Raw genomic sequence first — 20386 nt, 5'->3', positions numbered from 1 at the left:
ACATTTGCCTCAGTTGTCTCTGATAAAGGAGGGGCAGCTAGGTGGTAGAGTGGATAGAGGACCAGCACAGGAGTCAGGAGGACCTGAGTTCAAATCTCACCTCAAATATTTGACACTCACTAGCTGTGTGACCTTGGGCAAGTGACTTAACCCCAACTGCCTCATCCTGAGTCATCTCCAGTCATCCTGAGAAATATGAGGTCACTGGATTCAGATGGCTCTGGAGAAGTGAGGCTGGTGACCTGCCCAGCCCTCCCTCACTCAAAACAAATTCAAGTGCAAGTCATGTCATTATCTCTGATGGCATGGTCTTCTTCAGCAATGCAGAAGGAACACACTCTCAAGAGATTTTACCAGTAGATAAATGGTCAAAGGAAATGAAGAGTTCTCAAGTTTGCTCCAAATCACTAACAATGAGAAAAATGGAAATTAAAATAACTCTGAGGTCTCACCAATTCCCCAGCAAATCTTCCAAGGTGCTAAAACATGAAAATGGTTCCTGTGGGAAGGACTACACAAAGACAGGCAGCTTGATGTCCTACCTGTGGAGTTATGCACTGGTACAACAATTTGTGAAAAACAACCTAGAATCATGCTCAAAAATGTCCAAATCTCTATGCCCTTTGATGCTGAGATTCCGTGGCTTAACATATATGCCAATGATGTAAAAGATGGGGGGAAATCTCAGATATGCATATACATCAAAATATTCATTGCAACACTTTGCGGTAGCAAAGAAGTAGAAACAAAGCAGGGGACCATCACCTGAGAAAGGGCTAAGCAAACTGTGGCATAGGAACATAATGGAATTGTGTTGCAACAGAAGAAACAACAAAAATGAAACATGGGAAGACTTAAATGAATTGATACAGAACAGTGGGAGCAGAACCAGCAAAGAAACACACTCAAGACTACAAAATGGGGGAAATGATGCTGAATTTTATATAACAGGAGTTATGAAGCTTGGCCACAGAGGAGAGAAAATAAACATTTCATGGAGGAAGTAGGGAGATTATGGGTATGTATTGTGCATGTACTGCTGGATACATGTGATCTGTGTGATGGTTATTAGGGAACTTTGGAGAAAAAAATTTGTTATGAGGAAAAGCAACGGGTGCAGGGTATATATTAAGCAATGAATATAACATGAACACAAAATGCATTACTAAAACTTTAATTTTTTAAAAGTGCCGTGGAGAGGCATAGGATAGGCCAGCACAGGCTACCATATATCATCAAATAAGAACTGAGCAGAAGTGATAGAAGAGTCATCAGGGAGAACGATCACTAGAATGAGAGGGGCCCATCACATGGGAAAGCTAAGGGCTTCTGGGCACACAGACTGTGAGGGCACTGGTATCTACATAATATCAGGAAACATCTCAGGAAAGCCACTAGCTTGTTGATTAACCAACTTCTGTAGGAATTATGGAAGGAAATGGACAAGAGACCCCCAGGATGAAAAGGTGTAGTTGGATCGCAATCTGCACATCTGGAAGGATTTCATACTTTGACAGATTCTACAAATCTCAAATGCTGAAGTTTCCTCCTCTGCTCCCCTCACTTTGTCTTCATGTCACCAAGCACCAGTTGATTCTCAGTCTTCTAATTCTTGGGTGAAGGTTCAAGGGATAAAAATGGATTGAAAAAAGATACAGAAACAAAGGAGGGTGGAGGGGGTCTTGGAAGATCTCTTGAAGACATACCAAGAGTCCAGCCAGTCAAAGGTCCATGGAAGGAGCTATGCCAAGGAAGGGGTCAGGAAAGCTAATTCCTGGAGATTTGGGCACAAGCAGGGGCCTCCAAACGTGAGAGGGAGGCTTGGGGACTCAACAGTTTCAGGGGACACAGGCTCAGGGATCAGCTCAGGAGCCCTGCAGAGGACACAGAACAGGCACAGAAGAGTCTACATGTGGGTCTGAATCCAGAAATAGAACCACTTCTTACCACTAAGAGCCCCCAAGTCTCTTCTTAGCTTCAGATCCCAGTGGGCAGATACTGCAGCTATGAGAATCCTGATCCCACCTGGGTACAAGGATCTTACCTGTTGGTTGGGAACCACGATTTCCTGGGAAAGGAAGAGAAACAGACATACAAATCCATGTAAATCCTAGAGTCACAAAAGCAAAGGGCACCAGGGTTCTGAGCACTGTGGGAGTGGGGGCTCCTGCCACTGCTTAGTCCAGTACTGAACACCACAGAGGAAGCACTTAATTGATGCTTCATCCACCCAGCTACAACAGTGTGAGCGGATAGGGGCAAGGGGGAGAGAATGCCAGGGGAAGAGCTAAAGGCTGGAACCTGAGACCCCTCCCAAGGCTGTCTCTATTGCGAATATGAGATTCCCTAAGACCCTTGAGCCCTAGGATCTGGCCCCTTTACCACCTTCTATAAGTTCCTGGGGGAGGGTATAGGGAGAAGAGCTGAAGGCCGAGTCAGACCACCCCTTCACCCCTGACCTGGGGCCAGATTTCTGGCACAATCAAATATCCTCTCTGTCCTAGAGAAGATCATGGATAGGAGGAGGCCTCAGGCCTTTCCCCAGACTATCTCACCTTTCTGACTCCTCTTGTGGACAATGAGGCCAACCCCAAAGAAGATCAGCCCCAGCACGAGGCCCCCAACTCCACTCAGCATCTTACTCTGGGCAGATTCAGACTGTGCTTCTGCAGAGGAGAGATACCAAGGATCAAAACTTTCCTTCAAGAGCCAGCTCCATGTGGGGAGTAGACTGGTCTGAAGGGGGAGACTGAGAAGGTAAGTAAATCCTGTCTAAGAATGGATTGATGTGCAGAGGGTCTTTCAGGACTCAGGAAGTAAAAGCTCACCAGGAGAACTGACATCAATCCATCTCAAAGTCTAGCTCCCCAACCCTGGGACAAAGGGGTCTATAGGCTAATCACAGAGTCTCAGAAGGAGGCCAGCTCCCAAGGTGGAGACCAGTGAGAAAGCTGACAAGGTCTCCAAAGTTGTTAGGTCAGCACTACCATTAGGTGGCTGGGCTGGGAATAGGGAGGAGGGTGGGTAGCACTATATGGGGTTTGTATCAGCCCAGGGCAGAAGAAAAGAGGGTCCAGAATTCACACTGAGGGGATCTCAGAGCTAGCTCCACATCCTAGCAATGTTAGAACTGGAGGGTGAGGGAGCTCTATCTCACTCCAGTCCAAGATGACAGGTTTCTGAAGGCTGGAGTGCTCCACTTGGCAGGTGTAGACATCACCACGCTTGGGGGTCATTTCCAGCATCACCAAGATCTGATAAGTCCAGTCTCCATTGCTGACCAGGCCTGTGGACACAACCCCAGCTGTCTCCTCCTGCCCATTCAGGAACCACCTGACTTCAATGTCCCCAGGATAGAAACCAGTGACAGAGCAGACAAGCAGGTTGTGGTGTCCCAGGGGAGCCAGCTTTGATGGATACACAATCACCTCGGGCTCAACTGGAAGAAAGAAGAAAGACCTTGAGTGAGGGAGCCAGAACAGTACTTCTTAGTATAGCCACCACCTCTGCCACGTGATGCACAACCAGCCTCAGGTCTTCTGTCTTTCCCAGGGCCAGAAATGGGCATCTTGGTAGACATTTAAGTCCCTCCTAAGACTAGAAATCTGAACTAGCAAGAAGTGGGCCCAGGAGTCCATGGTGCTGAAGTATCACAGCCCCAGCTCATCAGGTTTCAGTGATATGGGAAGGAATTAGTAGGTAAGATTTTTCATTGTAAACAGATAATTTGTAAAGGATTATTTCCAAAAGCAGATTATAAGTGCACATAATAAACTATGTTCAGAAAAACTTCTAGGTCACATATTAAGAGATGGTATCAATCCGCTGAAAAAATCTTGAATCAGGGGAACAGTGGTGAATATCTAGGCCCAGTAGGAACCTGAGCATCCTGACCCAGAGTCCAGGGGCCGTGGGAGAAGCAGAAGTATGTGTGGGTCTGAGGAGAAAGATAATTTCAAAGAGTTATCACAGCAGGCTGGGAGAAGGAAGGGAGGGAGGGAATGTGGTTGAGATAGGAGAGAGCAGACCATGGGAAGTCTCTGCTGAGTTTGGATTCAAGGATAAAAAATGCAAAGTTTCATTCATGACTTCAAAAGGTTCATGAAGCCTGGGCACTCAAGACTTGGGGGATTTCATTTTATATTAACTATTTTGTTGCTCTCTCTTTTTGTATATAACTCTTTTTGAGGCTACTTGGGATTTTTTATGGCAAAGATGTTGGAGTGGTTGGACATTTCCTTCTCCAGCTCATTTTACATATGAGGAAACTTTGGCAAAGAAGGTTAAGTGACTTGCCCAGGGTCACACAGCCAGGAAAAGTCAGAGGCCAGATCTGAACTGAGGGAGAGGAGTCTTCCTGACTCCAGGCCTGGCACTCTTTCCCCTGCCCTACCTGCTGCCTATTAACCCCTTTGGCATTGCATAAATGTGAGTTATGTATTGGTGAAGGGTTTGGGGCCTGTTCCCAATGTAATTAATCCCCATTAGAATTGGAGGAGGGAAGAAAACCTGAATTTGACTGAGGAAAAGGAGGAACCAGAATAGGTGGTGGGCCAGGAGGGTCCCTTCCCCCTTCTCCCTTCCCTGCTGCTCCCCCTTGGCCCCCTCCCTTCCTCCTCTCTCCCAATCCATGACCTCCCCCTCTCCTGCTCCCCCCGTCTCTCCCCTGCTCTGGGGGTCCCTGCATCTGCTCCTGTGACCCCCCCCTTCCCTCCTCCCCACCTGCCCCGTCCCATCACAGCCTCCCCTCCCCCTGTGCTCCCTTCCAGCCCCTTCTCTTGTCTTCCCCCCTGCTCTGTCCCCTCCCCAGGACGCCCCCCCCCCCGCTCCCTCCTCCCTCTCCCTGGGACCTCCTCCCCTCCCGGGGCCCACACTCACCGCGCCTGGGCACTGAGAAGGGCTTAAACACCCCGTAGTTGTGCCTGCAGTAAGTGTCCACCTCGGCCCGTCTCTGCTCCAGGAGCTCCTTCTGTTTGTTCCAAGCCTCAGCCTCGCGCCGCCCCAGCTCCGACACCGCCACGTACTCCCCCACGGCGCTGTCAAAGCGCACGATCTCCTCCCGGTTGTAGATGCTTCTGAGCACAAACCGCACCTGCTGCGTCCCGTTCACAAAGTGACACTCGCCCTTCAACTGCTTCATGAAGTCCTCTGAGGGGACACCGGGGGAGGGTCAGCCCTGCGGACACCCCGCCCTCGACCCTACGACCGCAAACGGGGCCTGACCAAGGAGAATGTGACCAACATCCCCGGCCCTTCCTGCGCATGCTCAGCCCCGCCCCCTCCGAGGCCCAGAGACCACAAGCCACTTTCCCGAGGTCCCCCCGCAAACCTGGACTGGAGCAGGACTAGAACCCAGACCTCCAGGTTCCCGGACCGCTCCTGTCTGTCTGGTGCAAACACTCCCAGGACATTTTACCCCGAGTCCTCCTCCCCCCAGTTTAACCCCCTCCCGGCCCCTCTGCAGAGACCCCCCCACACCTCCATGACCCCGGAGGTCACAGCCCTCTGTCCTCTCTGATCAGGGGACAGCAATCACCCCAATATGACCCTCGCCATGGCCGGCTCTGCTCCAGTTCTGCTGGACCTGGGCTCCCTCCCCAGTCCCCCTCCTGGGCACGTCTTACATCCTCCTCCTCCTTCTAGAAGGTGAGCTCCTCCAGGGCAGGAAATGACTCGAGTTTATGTGTAAACGAGCCCCCAGCACAGTGCCTGGCACATGGGGAGCGCTTAATAATGCTTATTACTGAGTGATATCCCCCCCCACAAGTGACAAAGTAATTTTTAGAAAATGTAGCTGACCACTTAATGCAGCTCCTCAAGAAGCTGTGCTGGCTCCCTATGGACCCCTGGAGAAATTTCAGAGCCCTGACCTTGGCCCTCAGAGCCCTCCCAGTCTGAGCCCAGCCTGCCTTTCCAGCATCCCCTATTACTCCTTCTCACACACAATTTATGTTTTAGTCAAACCCACCACTTGCTGCTCGCCAAACTCAGCATTTCATCTCCCACCTCCACACATGTGAACAGCCTCCATGCCTGGCCTGCCCTCTGCACCACTCCCAATTCATGGATTCCTTGATCTTCTTATACTTAACTATCTTCCCTTCTCTGTGCAGAGCTGTACTTCCCCAAAGAGAGTCATCTAATAAATAAACATTTGTTAACTGCTTACTGTGTGCTGGCTACCCTGTTAGGTGCTGGAAATATAAATATATAATTGTAATATGTTCCTTAGGAAGAGGAAAATCTGAAAAAGGTTTGGATTTGGGTGAAAGCAATGAGTTCAGTTTTCAACATGTGTTTAAGAGAGCTTAGACACCTCAGGTATGAAATATCCAGGAAGCAGCAGGAGATGCTGGACAGACACAGGGGCAGGAAACACAGATCTAGGAGTCATCTGAACAGACATGCGAATGAACTCTACTGGAGCTGAGGAAGTCCCAGAGAGAACAGGGGAGGGCCCAGGTCAGACCCTCAGGAAACAACCCCATTTAGGGCACAGGATGTGGATGATGAGCCTGCCAAGGGGACTAAGAAAAGTGACCACACAGGTAAGGAGAGAACCAAGAGAGAGCAGTCACAAAAACCCAGAGAGGAGAGAACACCCAGGAGCTGAGGGAGGCTGACAGGGGCAGATTCAGCAGAAAGTTCCTGAAGTAGGAAGCCTGAGAAGAGACCATCAGCCTTGGCAATGAAGACATAGATCCTTGGTCACTTTGGAGACAGCAGTCTCAATAGAATTATGAGGTGGGAAGCCAGACTGCCAAGGACTGAGGCATGAGAGAGAGAAGTGTGCAGACAGTGTGTGCAGGCACTTTGTGTAGGAGTCTGGTAAGAAAGGAAGGTAAATACATAGGATAATCACGTGAGCAGAATCCCATCTAGCCAAGGTGAAATATTTTTACAAAGCTAAGAATCTGCTCACAGCTGAGGTTCTTTGTAGGAATGCTTCCAGTGCCCCTTCTTATTGAACATCCAAACTGTCACCAATAAAGGCACCGCCATCCTCCTGTCACCCAGGCTGGGTGTGGGGTTTGGTCTCTTTCTGCATCCCCAGTACTTAAACTTAGCACAGTGCCTGGCACACAGTAGGTGCTTAATAAATGTTTATTGACTGACTGATAGTGTGAACGGATGCAGAATGAAGTGGATGGAACCAGCAGAAGAATTTACAATGACAACAATATGAAGACAAACAACTTTGACAGACTTAGGAAATCTGATCACCGTAATAACCAACCAAGACTGCAGAGGACTGATGATGAAACATGGCACCCACTTCCCAGTCAAGAAGACTCAGGATGCAGAAGGAGAATTGTTTTAAATGGCCAGTGCAAAACTTTGTATAACTTGACTGTGCATGTTTATAATGGGGACATGGGTTTTCCTCTCAGTCTGAAAGGGAGAAGTATAAGTTTCAGGGTGGGAAAGGCAGTTTTTGCTGATTGAAAATATATTTTTCAAAAGAAAGAAATTTATGATTTGGACACAAAATGTCACTATGTTATATATATCCTTCATTGGCCCAGAAATAACAGTACTAGGCATATACCCCAAAGAAAGTCAAAGGTAGAAGACACATAGCTGAGATACATACATACACTCACACACATACATACATATATGTACACAAATACATATAACATATACATATGATGAGATAGGTCTGTATGTGGGTGTGTATACACATAGCAGCACTTTTTGCTGTAGCAGGTACCTGGAGACAAAGTGGGTGCCACTGTTTGAGAAACAACTAAACACATTCTGTTCTAAGAGTAGAAGTGTGTCCTTGGTCTGTGACAAGCGATGAAAGGGATGGATCCAGTGAATCGCAGGAAACACTGTCTGAACTGATGCAGAGAGAAGGGAGCAGAACAAGGAGGCCAGTTTCCTCAATGACAATAGTCTGAAGGAAAACAGCTTTAAAAGACTTCAGACTCAGGGCAGTGCAGTGACCCATCAAGGTTCCAGGAGACACAGACTGAAGCACTTCCCATCTCTTGGCAAAGAGGTGATGGACCAGAGGCAGGGAATAAGCCAGACATTTCAGTCACAGCCCAAAGACACAGGGCTCCCATTTGTGGGGGTGGGGAAGTTTTTGGTTTAGGTCTGAGTGACTGATGGGTAGTGATAATGATGCAAAAAATGACAGAAAAAATAATCAGGGAAACATTTTTTGAAATACCAAGACCAGAAGAAATGTCAAAAAGGGACAGAGACAAGCAGGGCAGTTTGGGTCCTCTCCTGTTAAATTTAACATACACTTTACAAAACCAAACAGCATATAAGAGGAGATCACGGTTTCATCTACTGTCAACATTTTCTGGTTTTGAACTGTCTCTTGCAAAATCTGAGCCTTGAAGGGAGATTAAACTCCTAAGAGAGATAATTGAGGGATTGAGGGGAGGTACATTTCTTTATGGAAGAGGTGGGGAATCCACCAATTTTAAAATAATCAGACCATTCAATGAAGAACTGGAAGGGAAGTTAGCTGCCATGCTGTTCTACCTCCTCGTGTTATAAATGGGGATGCTGAGACTTAAGAAAGTGATGTGACTTGCCCAAGGTCACTAAAGTAGGAAAGGAGGGATCAAGCCTTGAACCCAGGCCTCCTGACTTCTTTCCACTGGATCACACTGTCTGTAGACAGAACACAGGGCTTCCAATCCCAGTTGTGCAGATGAGTCTGAGACCTTGTGCTAATCACTTCTCTCTAAATCAATTACTTCCTCAGTAAAATGGAGTCAATAAATGTGTCAGTCTCTATTTCATGGAAAGCAAATTGTAGCAAGAGAGCCCATGTCAGTAGAAGGTACTTTGATTTTCTGACCCATCCCAATGGGTCTTCCTTCTATCAGTACAGAGCAAAACCTATCCACACTTGCTCCTCTTGTGTGATTTTTCCATAGATCCTCTATAGAACACCCACCCCAGCAAACTAGAGGAATAACTGTAGGTCTTTGGAAATTCTGAGGTTACCAATAAGACCCATCCAACTTGCTTTCCAATCATACATTTCCTCCATGATCTTTCTTACTATCATTCATAAGGACAGGTTATCACTGAGAAAAGGTCACAACTGACTACTGCATCTCTTTTTGGAAATTGCAACCTTAAGATTCTGAAGCAGAAAAAAACATTTGCGCTAAAAAAAAAAAACAAACAAAAAGAAACAAACCACACTTTGAACTGGGAGCCATTTGGAAGTGGGAGAGGCACTGAGCCATTTCCCAAATGTAACCCAACCAACTCCATTCCTTTTTTTCAGTTCTGGGTCCAATCTATTATCCATCTGCAGAGCTTCCTCTAAATGTGCAGAGTGATGCATTAATTAGAATGTCATAATCTGAACAATCGGCATTTTTCATCCCTTTCACACTTTCTTGTATGGATTGTAAGGCTGGTCTATTTTTAACATAAGTGTAAATTATTAGTAGGAATATTAAATTTTTTTCTGCCTAACTGGGTACTTATCATCAGAGGAACATGGAGCGAAGTAATTTCTGTTTTTCAGTCTTTCAGAAAATTTTGAATGATTATGGAATCAAAGGCTCCTAATTAACAAACAATAAGAATGATGGGATCTTATATTCTATACATTTTGTAGTTAATTTTGAAATGGTAAAGGTTTAGTCCATTGTTGAATCACAAAGAATTGGCATGTAAGTCAGTAGTTACTGATGCTCTCTCAGTCATCTTTCCTTTGGGTATCAATAAGGTCCAGTAATTTCCAGGATCTTTCCCTCCTTCAGATCCCTTGAATACTTGTCCCTTGATGCCCTCACAACTGTGTCATTTCTAGCACAAATCTCCTCTATAAACACTTGGTAATCTAGTTGCTTTTCTTGTCATTGTTGTCTTTGCAGTTATTTTTACCTCCATGTTAAGCACATCCAGGACTGTTGTTGGAGTCCAAGTGCTACGTGGCTGCACTGTCCTTCACAGAAAAACTCTGAAGTGTTTATTTGCCAACAATATTGGCCATTGTGATAGAAGAGATCGAGTGCAGTGTCCAGGTCAAAGAAGAATTCCCCATGGACAGTGAGAGGTTCCCCAGATATTTCTTCCTCTTCTTTTTTAAGTTTTTAAGATTATTTTAAAGTTAAATACAAAATAAGAAAAGAAAAACAAACATTGCCGTGTACACAGCATAACATAAGAGAGGATTGAATACAGAACAATAAATTTGCATTTCAAGAAAACCTGTATAATAAATACTACATATTGATTTCAAAGCTATCCAGCTTTACTTTGCTTCTTTATAGGTTTTCTTTTGTTCTCTGTTGTGCACATTTTACTTTATTTTTCCCTCCCTCCCCTTGCCAGAAGGTTATAATTTACACACACATATGTTTATATGTAAATACATATATGTGTATGTATCTATAAACATACACGTAAATACACATATAAACTCATAAACATATATCTTAGACCATACTGTGCTTATTTCTGTTTCTCATCTGTTTCTCTGACAGTGGACAGCATCTGCCTTTATAAGTCCAAGTCTTTCCATGTTTTTCTAAATCAACAAGCTCATCATTTCCTACACCACAACAATATTCCAACATAATCAGAAATATTGTCTATGAAAATTTTTCCCAATTTTATGAATTCCTTCTATTCTTGGCTTCATGGGTTTTATTTATTCAAGAAAATTTTAATTTAAAATAATCAAAATTATCCATTTTATACCTCAACAATGCTGTCACCTTTTAATATAACAAGTTCTGATATTACTGAATCTGCTTTCTTTACATCTTTTTTTTCCTGGTTTCTTTAAAATTCCTGACTTTTGTTCTTCCAAATGAACACTGTTATTATTTTTTTTCTAACTCAGTAAGGCAATTTTTTAGTAATTTAATTGGGATGGCAATACATAAATAGATTAGTTAGATAAAATTGTCATTTTCATCATATCAATGTTACCTAACCATGTAATATAAATGTTACTTAAATTATTTAGATATGACTTTATTTATACAAAAATGTTTTATATTTTTCTCCATATAGTTCCTGTGTCTATTTTGGCATGTATATTATTGGGTCTTTTACACTGTCTATCTATTTTAAATGGTCCAGAATTAATATTGAATAATAGTTCTGACACACATTGTAGTTTTCCTATTTTTCTCTATTACTTGCCAAGCCATTTCTTCTTGTGGATGACATTGGACTGACTCTAAGAAGACTTGGAACACTGAAAAACCTTCTGGAAGAAATTTGTAATCAGTCAAAGAAGTTTGGCCTACCATTCAAACTGTAAACACCAAGTGAATGAAGACCACTCGGATGAACATTCCATAGAGCTTGTCCATCAGTCTAGCTGTCTGGGATAGACATACAGATGGGTCATGAGTTGGGCACAAAGTTGATCACCAGGAGGAGAATGGTTAGATTTCAGCCAGAAAATCCCACAGCTCCTTTACCTAACCCCAAGCTTTTCATGAAAGCAAGAGTTCGTCTTCACAATGCTAATATTTTCCTGGTATTGTTATATGGCAGAAAAATATGGATTATAACTGCCTCTGAAGAATTAAGCATGGCTATCAAACACAAGGCACTGTCAAGGCATATGGTAGATATATGAAATATATAAACATTCCAAAGAGGGAAAGGGTGTCAAAAATATCATCAAGGAAACATATGATAGGAAGACAAGAGGGGCTACATACAGGGCAAGACAAAAAGGATGATGCATGGACAGACAGTGAGATCCACAGATATCCTTCCAATGTCAGGAGAGAGTAGAATGACTGCTATGAACCTGGGTGGACTCCACAGGGAAATTTATGGGATAGTATGGATAAGAGTCACAGAGAATGGACAGGCACCAATGAGGTAAGATCTGCACTTTGGAAGGAACTTTTGAATCAGTAAGATCATAGATCCATTTGAGTATGAGTGCTGAAATACAGACAAATATACAATAAATAGAAGTGTCCTTCATTCTGTTCTCTTGTCCCTCACTAGATTATATCCTATTTCTCTAATTCCTTTTACAGACAAATCCTTCTAAATATTCATCTGCATCCAAAGGACTCTCACTTAAAACTCGGTGATCTGGGTTTATAATAGTAGTCTTAAGTAAATAAATGAATGAAAAAAAAACATTTACTAATTACCAAATGAGAAGCATTAGAAATGCAAATACAAAACTAAAGACAATTCCCCCAGTGAAAGAGCGTGCATTCCAATGTGGTCTCCAATTCAAGCAAGTCAGACCTGGACCCCTTGAGGCACTCGATTCTAACCCTCGATTCTAAATGCGCTTGATTCTAACCTGACATGTTTAGCATCCTGGTTTCTTAGACATTTGCCTGTCCTCTTGGTAAATTCAAAATCTGAAAGTGGGAAAATGTGTTCTAACATTTTCCCATTTTTAAATCTTGATGTTACCAAATTTCTGACCTTGCACTTCTGAATCTTGGACACATCTAGAGCCTCTGGCCCCTCTTTGCTTCCCTGAACCCTTGAGCTGGCTGTGCTGATAAGCCCTGAGTCCATCCTCATACCTGTGACTGCCTTACTCAGCCCAGTCCTTCCTCTCAGGATGACAGTCTGCAACATGGCTCTCTGCCAAGCTCCAGAGACTGCTCTCTGTGGTTTAGAATCTTTTCTCCAAAGCCCCCAGCTCACCCTATTACTCTCCATTGCTGTTTAAAGAACAACTTCTTAAGCCTAGAAATCAAGGTCTTCTCCACCTCTGTTCCCATGTCCCTTTCTAGCCTTCTTCTCCACTTGTGCCCACATGAAATGTCAGCCCAAGCCAAAGGCTATAGACACTCCCTTAGTTCCTCCTTATGCTTGCACTTTTCTGAGCTCATTCTCCTAGAGATATGGGTACTCTCCCTATTGGGTTCTCACCAATGTGAGGTACCCTCATCGCCCAGTCACCTTGGCTCACAATCTCTGTTATCCTCACTCTCATCGCCCATATTGAATTTGTTGTCAAAACTTAGCAATTTTACCTTTGATGTATCTTGAATGTGCCCCGTTTTCTCCTCTGATGTTGCCATGGCCCTGATGCAGGCCCTCATCACCTTCAACCTGCACTATTGTAATAGGTTGCTGCTGGGTGTGCCTGCCCCCAGTGTTTCCCTATTCTTTTCCATCCCTCATTCAGCCGTCAAATAGATCTTCCTAAAGCACAGACCAGACCCTGTCACCCACCTGCTCAATAAACTCTGGTGATTCCCTGTCCCCTCCAGCATCAAATTTCAAAATCCTGTTTGGCCTTCAAAGCCCTTCACATGTTGGTCCCTCCTACCTTTTCAGTCTCCTTATTCCGCACTCCCCTCCCCCACTCATGTACTCTGTGACCCTGTGACTCTGGCTGCCCTGCTGTCCCTTGATAATATGTAATATAAAATTTTGGAATAATCTCTTTGTTCTCTCTGAAGCAAACTCAGAGAGTGCTTCTTCCTATGTCAACAAAAGCTAGCCAGGGCTGACTTAACATTCCTTACCAGACCTCTAACCTAAGACACTATCTTGAATAATGGGACGTTTGCCACATCTTAATATTTGTAGACATATACTATATTATGGCGTGTTAATGGTAAAGAAAACACAGGCATCTTGGGTTGTAATTTCTATTTGAAACTTTGCCAAACTCTGTTATCTTATTGTATTTACAACCTACACAGTTAAGAAATTCCTTTCTAACGGTCTAGTTAATCACTTATGGAGACTTTAAATCTGAAGGACACAGAACACCTTTTTTGTCCTAAGGCTGGCTGTTTTTGGTATTTGGTAGCTAGATTTGATATCTAGCTCCTTGGACTCCACGTACTGTTACTTTTAAGAGAATGAATTAATCTATAATAAATAATGAAAATGTATGCATTTAGCCTGTTGCCTCTACTTTAACCAAACTTTCAGGTTAACACCCTCCTACTAGACACTCCAGCTCCCAGGTCTGGGCATTTCCTCTGGCTGTCCCCAGGTCTGGAATGCTTTCCCTCCTCAGACTTGACTCATGGCTCCCTTGGCTTCCTTCAAAGTCCCAACTAAAATCCCATCTTCTACAGAAAGTCTTTGCCAGTCCCTCTTAATTCTAGCAACTTCCCTCCATTGGTTATTTCTAAATTGTCCTAAAAATAACTTGTTTGCTCACAGTTGTTTTCATGTTGTCATCTCCAGGGACTTTTACCTTTCTTTGTATCCCCCACACTTAACACAGTGCCTGGCACAAAGTAAGAGCTTAATAAAAGTTTGATTCATTTCTAGCTGGGAGGCTATTTGAATATTGTGTAGTTTGAATGATTGGCCACATGGGGACAGCACCTGCTCAGTACACGCATGGCTGATACCTAGATGATCCTGGAGTTGTCAGCTGAAGTAACCAACCTTCACCCTGCTAGGACTAGGACATCCCCTGCCCTTGGGTCTCCCCTTACTCAGGCAATGACATACTATCTCTAGAAGGCCCCTTCTCTCTTGCCCAGCCATGGAGACTGGGTGTTACCTATGGCATGCTCTCCCCCAAGAGGCAGTGCAGGACACAAAGTTCAAAGGTAGATCGTGGGTTAGATCTTGGAAGACTGCTCTAGAGCAGGTTAGGACCAGAAAGAGACCGTGATTGGCCAGGTCAGGTGCCAGGCCAGGCTGCAGGGGCAATAATATAGACAGTGCTCCCCAACTATACTCACACTAGCTGGAAGAGGTTTGTGCCCCATCTCAGAGGGCTCCCTTCCTGACCAGGACAAAAGATCTCACACCCCTCCTGAATTATGGAAGAGACCCTGTGATCCAGGTCTGGGCTTCAGGGAGAGCAGTAGCGTTGTGGAGACCAGAGATGGCACCGGCAGGCAGGGGTCCAGGAATGCAAGCCCTGTCTGATCGGGGGAAGTGGGGGACTAGGGAACATTGAGTCTACACCTCTCTTTTTCAGCCCATTAATAAGGGACCATAAAGACAGAAAAAAGTCAGCCTGATCCCCTTGGTTTATCCAGCCCAATAACTGCTTCTAACTTGCCTCTGAGGAATAGATGGGGAGACTTTCTCCTACTCCACTGTGATGTTATTCATGAAAACCAAACTCCAGCTTCACTTATGGCCTTGAAATTATACCTTGGAAATTAATCCAGGAAAGTCTATGCCTTCCTCCCCCAATAACAGCAAAATTTAAATATTTCCAGTAGTTTAGGCAGATGCTGTGATGATGTTCAGGACAGAAACATTTAGACAGAGTGGGAAACCTTGGCATTTTGAGACCATGTCCTCCCGCTAAATCAATAAACTCCAGTGACTCCTTCTCTCCTCCAGGCTCAAGTATAAAATCCTCTGCTTGGCCCTGAAGGCCCTTCACAGCCTGGCTCCTCCTATTTTTCTAGTCTTCTTAACTTTTTATTCCCAGAACCCCAGAACTCTGCTGTCCAGTGACACTGGCCTTCCTGTTCTTCCTCCCATACATTTTTCCCTCTCCCAACTCTGGGCTCTCTCTGATGCTCCCCATTCTCAGAATCTTCTTCTCTCTGGCTTACTCCTAGCATCAGCTCCAACTCCACCTTCAGGATGCCTGTCATTATCCTCCTTAATGTCAGTGCCTTCCCTCTCTTTATCACATCCCATTTCTCCTGTATCTGTTTTGTTCACATAGATTTGTTCACCTGTTGACTCCCTCTTTAGATTGTGAGCTCCTTGAGAACAGGAACTGTCTTTGACCTTTCTTTCTATCCTTGGCATCAGCAGAGTGCCCTTCTTCATAACTACTTATTGGCAAACTGCCTGGAGCCTCAGCTCTTGGAGGAGAGGCTGCATGAAGTCCCTGAATGCCAAGGAAAAGGGGGAAAGGAAACAAGGACATAAGGAAGAGTTAGTTGGGACGGGAGCCTGAAACCCAGTCTCACCCACTGCTCATCTCTCTGAGGACCATCCTGGCCCAGGTCCTTCCTTTGGTCTGGGCCCAGAGTGAAGAGTGCTCCCCTCGGGCCCCACCTGGGCTCTCTAGGGAGCTTCTGCTCAGTACTTACTTGGGGCATGTCTGCCTGCAGCCACCTGGGAAGTCAGCACCAGCAGGGTCACAGACAGAACTTCTGTCCAGATGCCCCTGGGGAGCAAGACACACAGCATCCTGGAGATAAGATGAGACTGAAGGACCCAGAGATGTCTAAGAGTCAGACTGGTCTTCTCTTTATGGGAACTACCCCAACGTCTACTTGACTAATTTACAGACTCTCTTCTCCACCGGAGGGTTGGGCAACCTCAAAGCTGAGAGAGCCAATCAGCATTAGGAATGAAGTGCATCATTAGTTCCCAGGCAGAAGTTCCTTTTGCAGGGTCTGTTCTAATATTTTTCTGGTGAAGAAAACAAAAAGGGCCCAGAAATCACAGAATATCAGGGAAGGAAGGGGCCCCAGAGGTCACGTCTTGCTTGGACTATTACAGTAGCCAAATGTTAGGGAGCTGCAGCTGAGCTGCTAGTGTAGATCAGTGAAAGTCTTCACTACTGTAGTAGGTCCCATAAAAATGGAGAATAAATGTTCCAATATTTTGAAAAAGGGAAGATGGACAAGTGTGCAGTATGTGGTTCAATGAATTTTGCTTTTGACTCTCAAAAAAAATTTAAAACATTTTATAAAAGATATGGTTTGTGAGCATTTTGAAAGGGAAGAGTGATTGTATAAAGGCCATTAAGGCTTCATCAAAAATAGGTGATGTCAGATGAACCTTTCCTTTCTGACACTGTAACCAAACTGATCGATCAGGAGAATGTTGTAGATGTATTAAAGCTGGATTTCAATAAAGAATCTGACAAAGTCTGAAAACTTAACTCATTCCCAGACAAAGTGCTGATTGACTCTTGTGTATGTTATATCATTCTAACCTGACAGCTTCTCTGATTTCTGTTTGCTGTTTCGCTTGGATAAGTGGATTTATTCATTATTTGTGATTTATTATCATCTTTGGTGTAACCAGTATTTGGGGGGAAGGAGTCAAGCAGAGGGATATAAGCTAGGCATTATCCTCTACTTTTAAAAGTAATCAGGAACTAATCATTATGGAGAGCAACTTGGAGCTGTGCCCAAAGGGCTATGAAGCTGTGATACCCTTTGATCCAGCAATACCACTGCTAGGTCTATATCCCAAAGAGATCACAAAAAAAGGTGAAAGACCCAGATGTACAAAAATATTTATAGCAGCTCTTTCTGTATTTGCTAAGATTTGTAAATCAATGAAATACCCTTCAATTGGAGAATGGCTAAACAATTTGTAGTATGATTGTGATGGAATATTCTTGTGCTATAAGAAATGATTAGCAGGATGATTTCAAAAAATCTTGGAAAGATTTACATGAACTGATGCAAAGTGAAATGAAAAGAACCAGGAGAACATTATACACAGTAACAGCAATACTGTGATGAAAAACTTTGATTGACTTAGCTATTTTTAGCAACACAATGATCCAAGATAATCCTAAAGGTCTAATGATTAAGCAGACTATCTGCCTCCAGAGAAAGAACTGAAACCATCTGAATACACACTGAAGCATACTATTTTTCACTTTCATTACTTTTTGTCTTCTTGTACAAAATGACTAATATGGAAATATTTTACATGATTTGATAAGAATAAATTAATTTCAGATTGCTTACCATTTCAGGGAGAAAGGGAAGTGAGGGAGGTAAAGAGGAAAGGATAGAATTTGGAACTCAAAACATTTTTTTAAAGAAATGCTTTTAAATTGGTTTAACATGTAATTGGGTAAAAAATTTATTTTAAACAAAAGTGGGGGGAGGGGAGATATGGGGAAACAACCTGGAACTCAAAACCTTGTGGAAATGAATGTTGAAAACTAAAAATAAATTAATTTTAAAAAACTAAAAAAGGAAAAGGAGATATATATAGATATAGATACATATGCCAAAATATTTATAGTGGTTCTTTTGTGGTGACAAAAAATTTAAAAATTGAGGGAATTCTCATCAATTGGGGATCAGATGAACAAATTATGGTATATAATTGTGATGGAATACTATTATGCTATTAGACATGACAAGGGGGGTGAGTTCTGAAAAAAACCCGGAAAGATTTATATGAACTGATGCAGAGGGAAGTGGGCAGAACCAGGAGAATATTGTACATAGTTATAACAATATTATAAGATAATTAACTGTGAATGACTTGGCAATTCTCAACAATACAATGATCCAAAACAATTCTGAAGGACTCATGATGAAAAATGCTATCCACTTCCAGAGAAAGAACTGAGAAGAGTCTGAATGCAGACTGAAGTATAATTTTTCATTTCATTTTTCTTGCTTTTTTTGCAACATGGATAATATGGAAATATATTTTTCTTGATTTCACATGTATAATTGATATCACATTTCTTACCTTCAGAAAAAATGTGAGGGTGGAGAGGAACAGAATTTGCAACTCAAAATTTTTTTAAAAGGAACGTTAAAATAAATAATAAAAATTTTTAAATACCTGAAAAAAAAAAACAGAAGTAAACATGAAAGCAGATTTTGTTGTAAAGCTGTCATTCCCTAAATTACAAATACATAGAGAGGGAGCAGCCCCAGTGGTGTTTTAGGGAGTGACAAGGTAAAAGAGAAAAAGACCATTTTCAGAAATGTCTAGAATTTCCAGTAACTACAAGGAAAGCATGGAGCCAGTTTCCCATGCATGTCTGTCATTCCAAAGTTTTTCTCCACTACCTGCCTGATGTCCTTTGTCCACGTCTCTCTGAATGATTTCTCCAAAGTTTCTCCAGCCAAATGAAATAAGCCCTTTACATAGTTAGGTAAGTTCTGTAACATCACATTCAGTATTCTGTCCACCAATCAGGAGTCACATTCCCCTCCACATAAGCATCATACAGCACAAAGTTATCCCTCCTGCACATTTTTATGGCCATTTCAAGTGTCCTCTACCTGGGTGGGAGCCAGGTCACAGTTATTATGACTGGAGTGTAATCTATAGAGGGATGAGGAACCCCAATACAAGAAGTGCTCTGAGCTCTCATTGTCTCTTAGAAGGTTATCCCTAAATGATTGAGTCTCTCCTGGCTAGGAGCCTATAATTAAGTTTGAAAAAGAAAACCTGAGAAAGGTCCACACTGAGATCTGCCTCAATCACAAGTGCCCCTTTAGTGGAACATCTCCACTTGAGGTTCTAAGTGAGGCAGAGAAAGGTCTGACATAGGGAACAGGGAGGAGGGTTTAATATAGCCCCTCTCAATAGAATGAATACCATCAGTCTTTGCTGATAGCTGTGTAAGTATGTAACCATATCCTTTTCTCTCACCAGACTCTGCTTATGCATGCCCCATCTTCCTTAAACGATCCCCCAAGCCTTATCTCTCAGAGTCATGGGTCCCATCTAACCCCACTTAGGAAAGGAGGAACAGAGTAGTTGTCTTTCCGTGGCAAGGAAGGACTGGTGCATCCTGGAGTGGGGTAGAAAGGCGCAGGCTGCAGAACAAGCTTTGAAGAAGCTGTTTGGGGAAAACACTTCAGTTCTGTCTTGGAAGGGCACTGTTCCAGCCAATGAAGAGTAGAGTAATGTGTAGTATCATCTGTCTCCAGCAAATGGAGCCTAACAGCAGGTCTGGTCTAAGAGATTAGAGAAATCAGCAGTGTAGAAAAACAGTATTGAGGGTAACTGATTAGAGGAAACAGAGAGACACAGACAGAAAAACAAGGAGAGAAAACACTTGGATATATGGAAAGCAGAGGCCTTGGGATCAGAGAAGGATCTGGAGCAGTAGAGAAGCAGTAGTTCCATATGGGTGTAAAACAAGGTCTAGACTAGAAATAGAACAAGATAGGGAGAACTGGGAGCAAGATATCTGTATTTCTCTGGCCAGCTCCTAGGGCAAGATGTGACAATAACACAAACAGCTCTTTGTTGGTTGACTGGATGCCAGCACTTGTGGCTGAGAAAATGGGAAGTGTAAGGAGAACGAGCCCATGCTCAGGTCTTCTCAGTCATGGGAGGGAGCTGGACCCACAGCTTGGCTTCCCTACCAGGATCAGCACCAGAATCAGCATCCAATATTTATGAGGTGATAGGGTTCAGTGGTTCAGTGAATCAATGCCACTTGTCTCTATGGTGATTAAGGATTAAGGGTGAAGGTGGGCAAATTCTGACCTGGGATTGGCCTTAAAGACAGAAAAATATCAAGACCATGAGATCCTTTTATCCCAGTGACAAATCTGGGGAGTCATATAAGTTTGCCCAGAGACCTGATGGTCTTAGTACCTTCTGAGGCACTTTGGGTCCCAGACATCTTATTCCAATTCCTCTTCTCTTGTCTCTTCCCCTTTATACTCCCTCTATACCTATATAGAACCCTTGTCTTTTCATGTTTCTCCCAGAACCAACCCCTGTTTCCCAGGCCTCAAGCTCTCTTTCCATCATGGCTTCCCAAACATTC

General features: G+C 43.6%; 1 protein-coding gene across 1 annotated transcript; it reads right to left on the bottom strand.

Annotated features, from left to right (window-relative positions):
• Nucleotides 1-1158: 1158 nt before the first annotated feature.
• Nucleotides 1159-16176, bottom strand: LOC140526139 (H-2 class II histocompatibility antigen, E-S beta chain-like). The gene is made up of 6 exons (XM_072642097.1): nt 15975-16176; nt 4879-5148; nt 3158-3439; nt 2556-2666; nt 2045-2068; nt 1159-1874 (listed from the first exon to the last, which is right to left on the bottom strand). Exons 1-6 carry the CDS (start codon nt 16072-16074, stop codon nt 1861-1863), a joined length of 801 nt encoding a protein of 266 aa, XP_072498198.1. The 5' UTR covers nt 16075-16176; the 3' UTR covers nt 1159-1860.
• Between the last annotated feature and the right edge of the window lie 4210 nt (nt 16177-20386).

The sequence above is a fragment of the Notamacropus eugenii genome, chromosome 2 (genome assembly GCF_028372415.1).
Source record: "Notamacropus eugenii isolate mMacEug1 chromosome 2, mMacEug1.pri_v2, whole genome shotgun sequence".
In the NCBI taxonomy this organism is placed as follows: Eukaryota; Metazoa; Chordata; class Mammalia; order Diprotodontia; family Macropodidae; genus Notamacropus; species Notamacropus eugenii.
Note: the sequence above shows the minus strand (reverse complement) of the source record. Positions and strands in the feature narration are given on the sequence as shown.

What these genes read in the sequence shown, in the direction of transcription:
- LOC140526139 (XM_072642097.1), bottom strand. Translation starts at nt 16,074, where the DNA reads ATGCTGTGTGTCTTGCTCCCCAGGGGCATCTGGACAGAAGTTCTGTCT. An exon ending in TGCAGGCAGACATGCCCCAA is followed by an intron (nt 5,149 to 15,974) that starts GTAAGTACTGAG and finishes GTGTCCCCTCAG; the next exon opens with AGGACTTCATGAAGCAGTTG. An exon ending in ACCTGTCATCTTGGACTGGA is followed by an intron (nt 2,667 to 3,157) that starts GTGAGATAGAGC and finishes TCTCCTCTGCAG; the next exon opens with AAGCACAGTCTGAATCTGCC.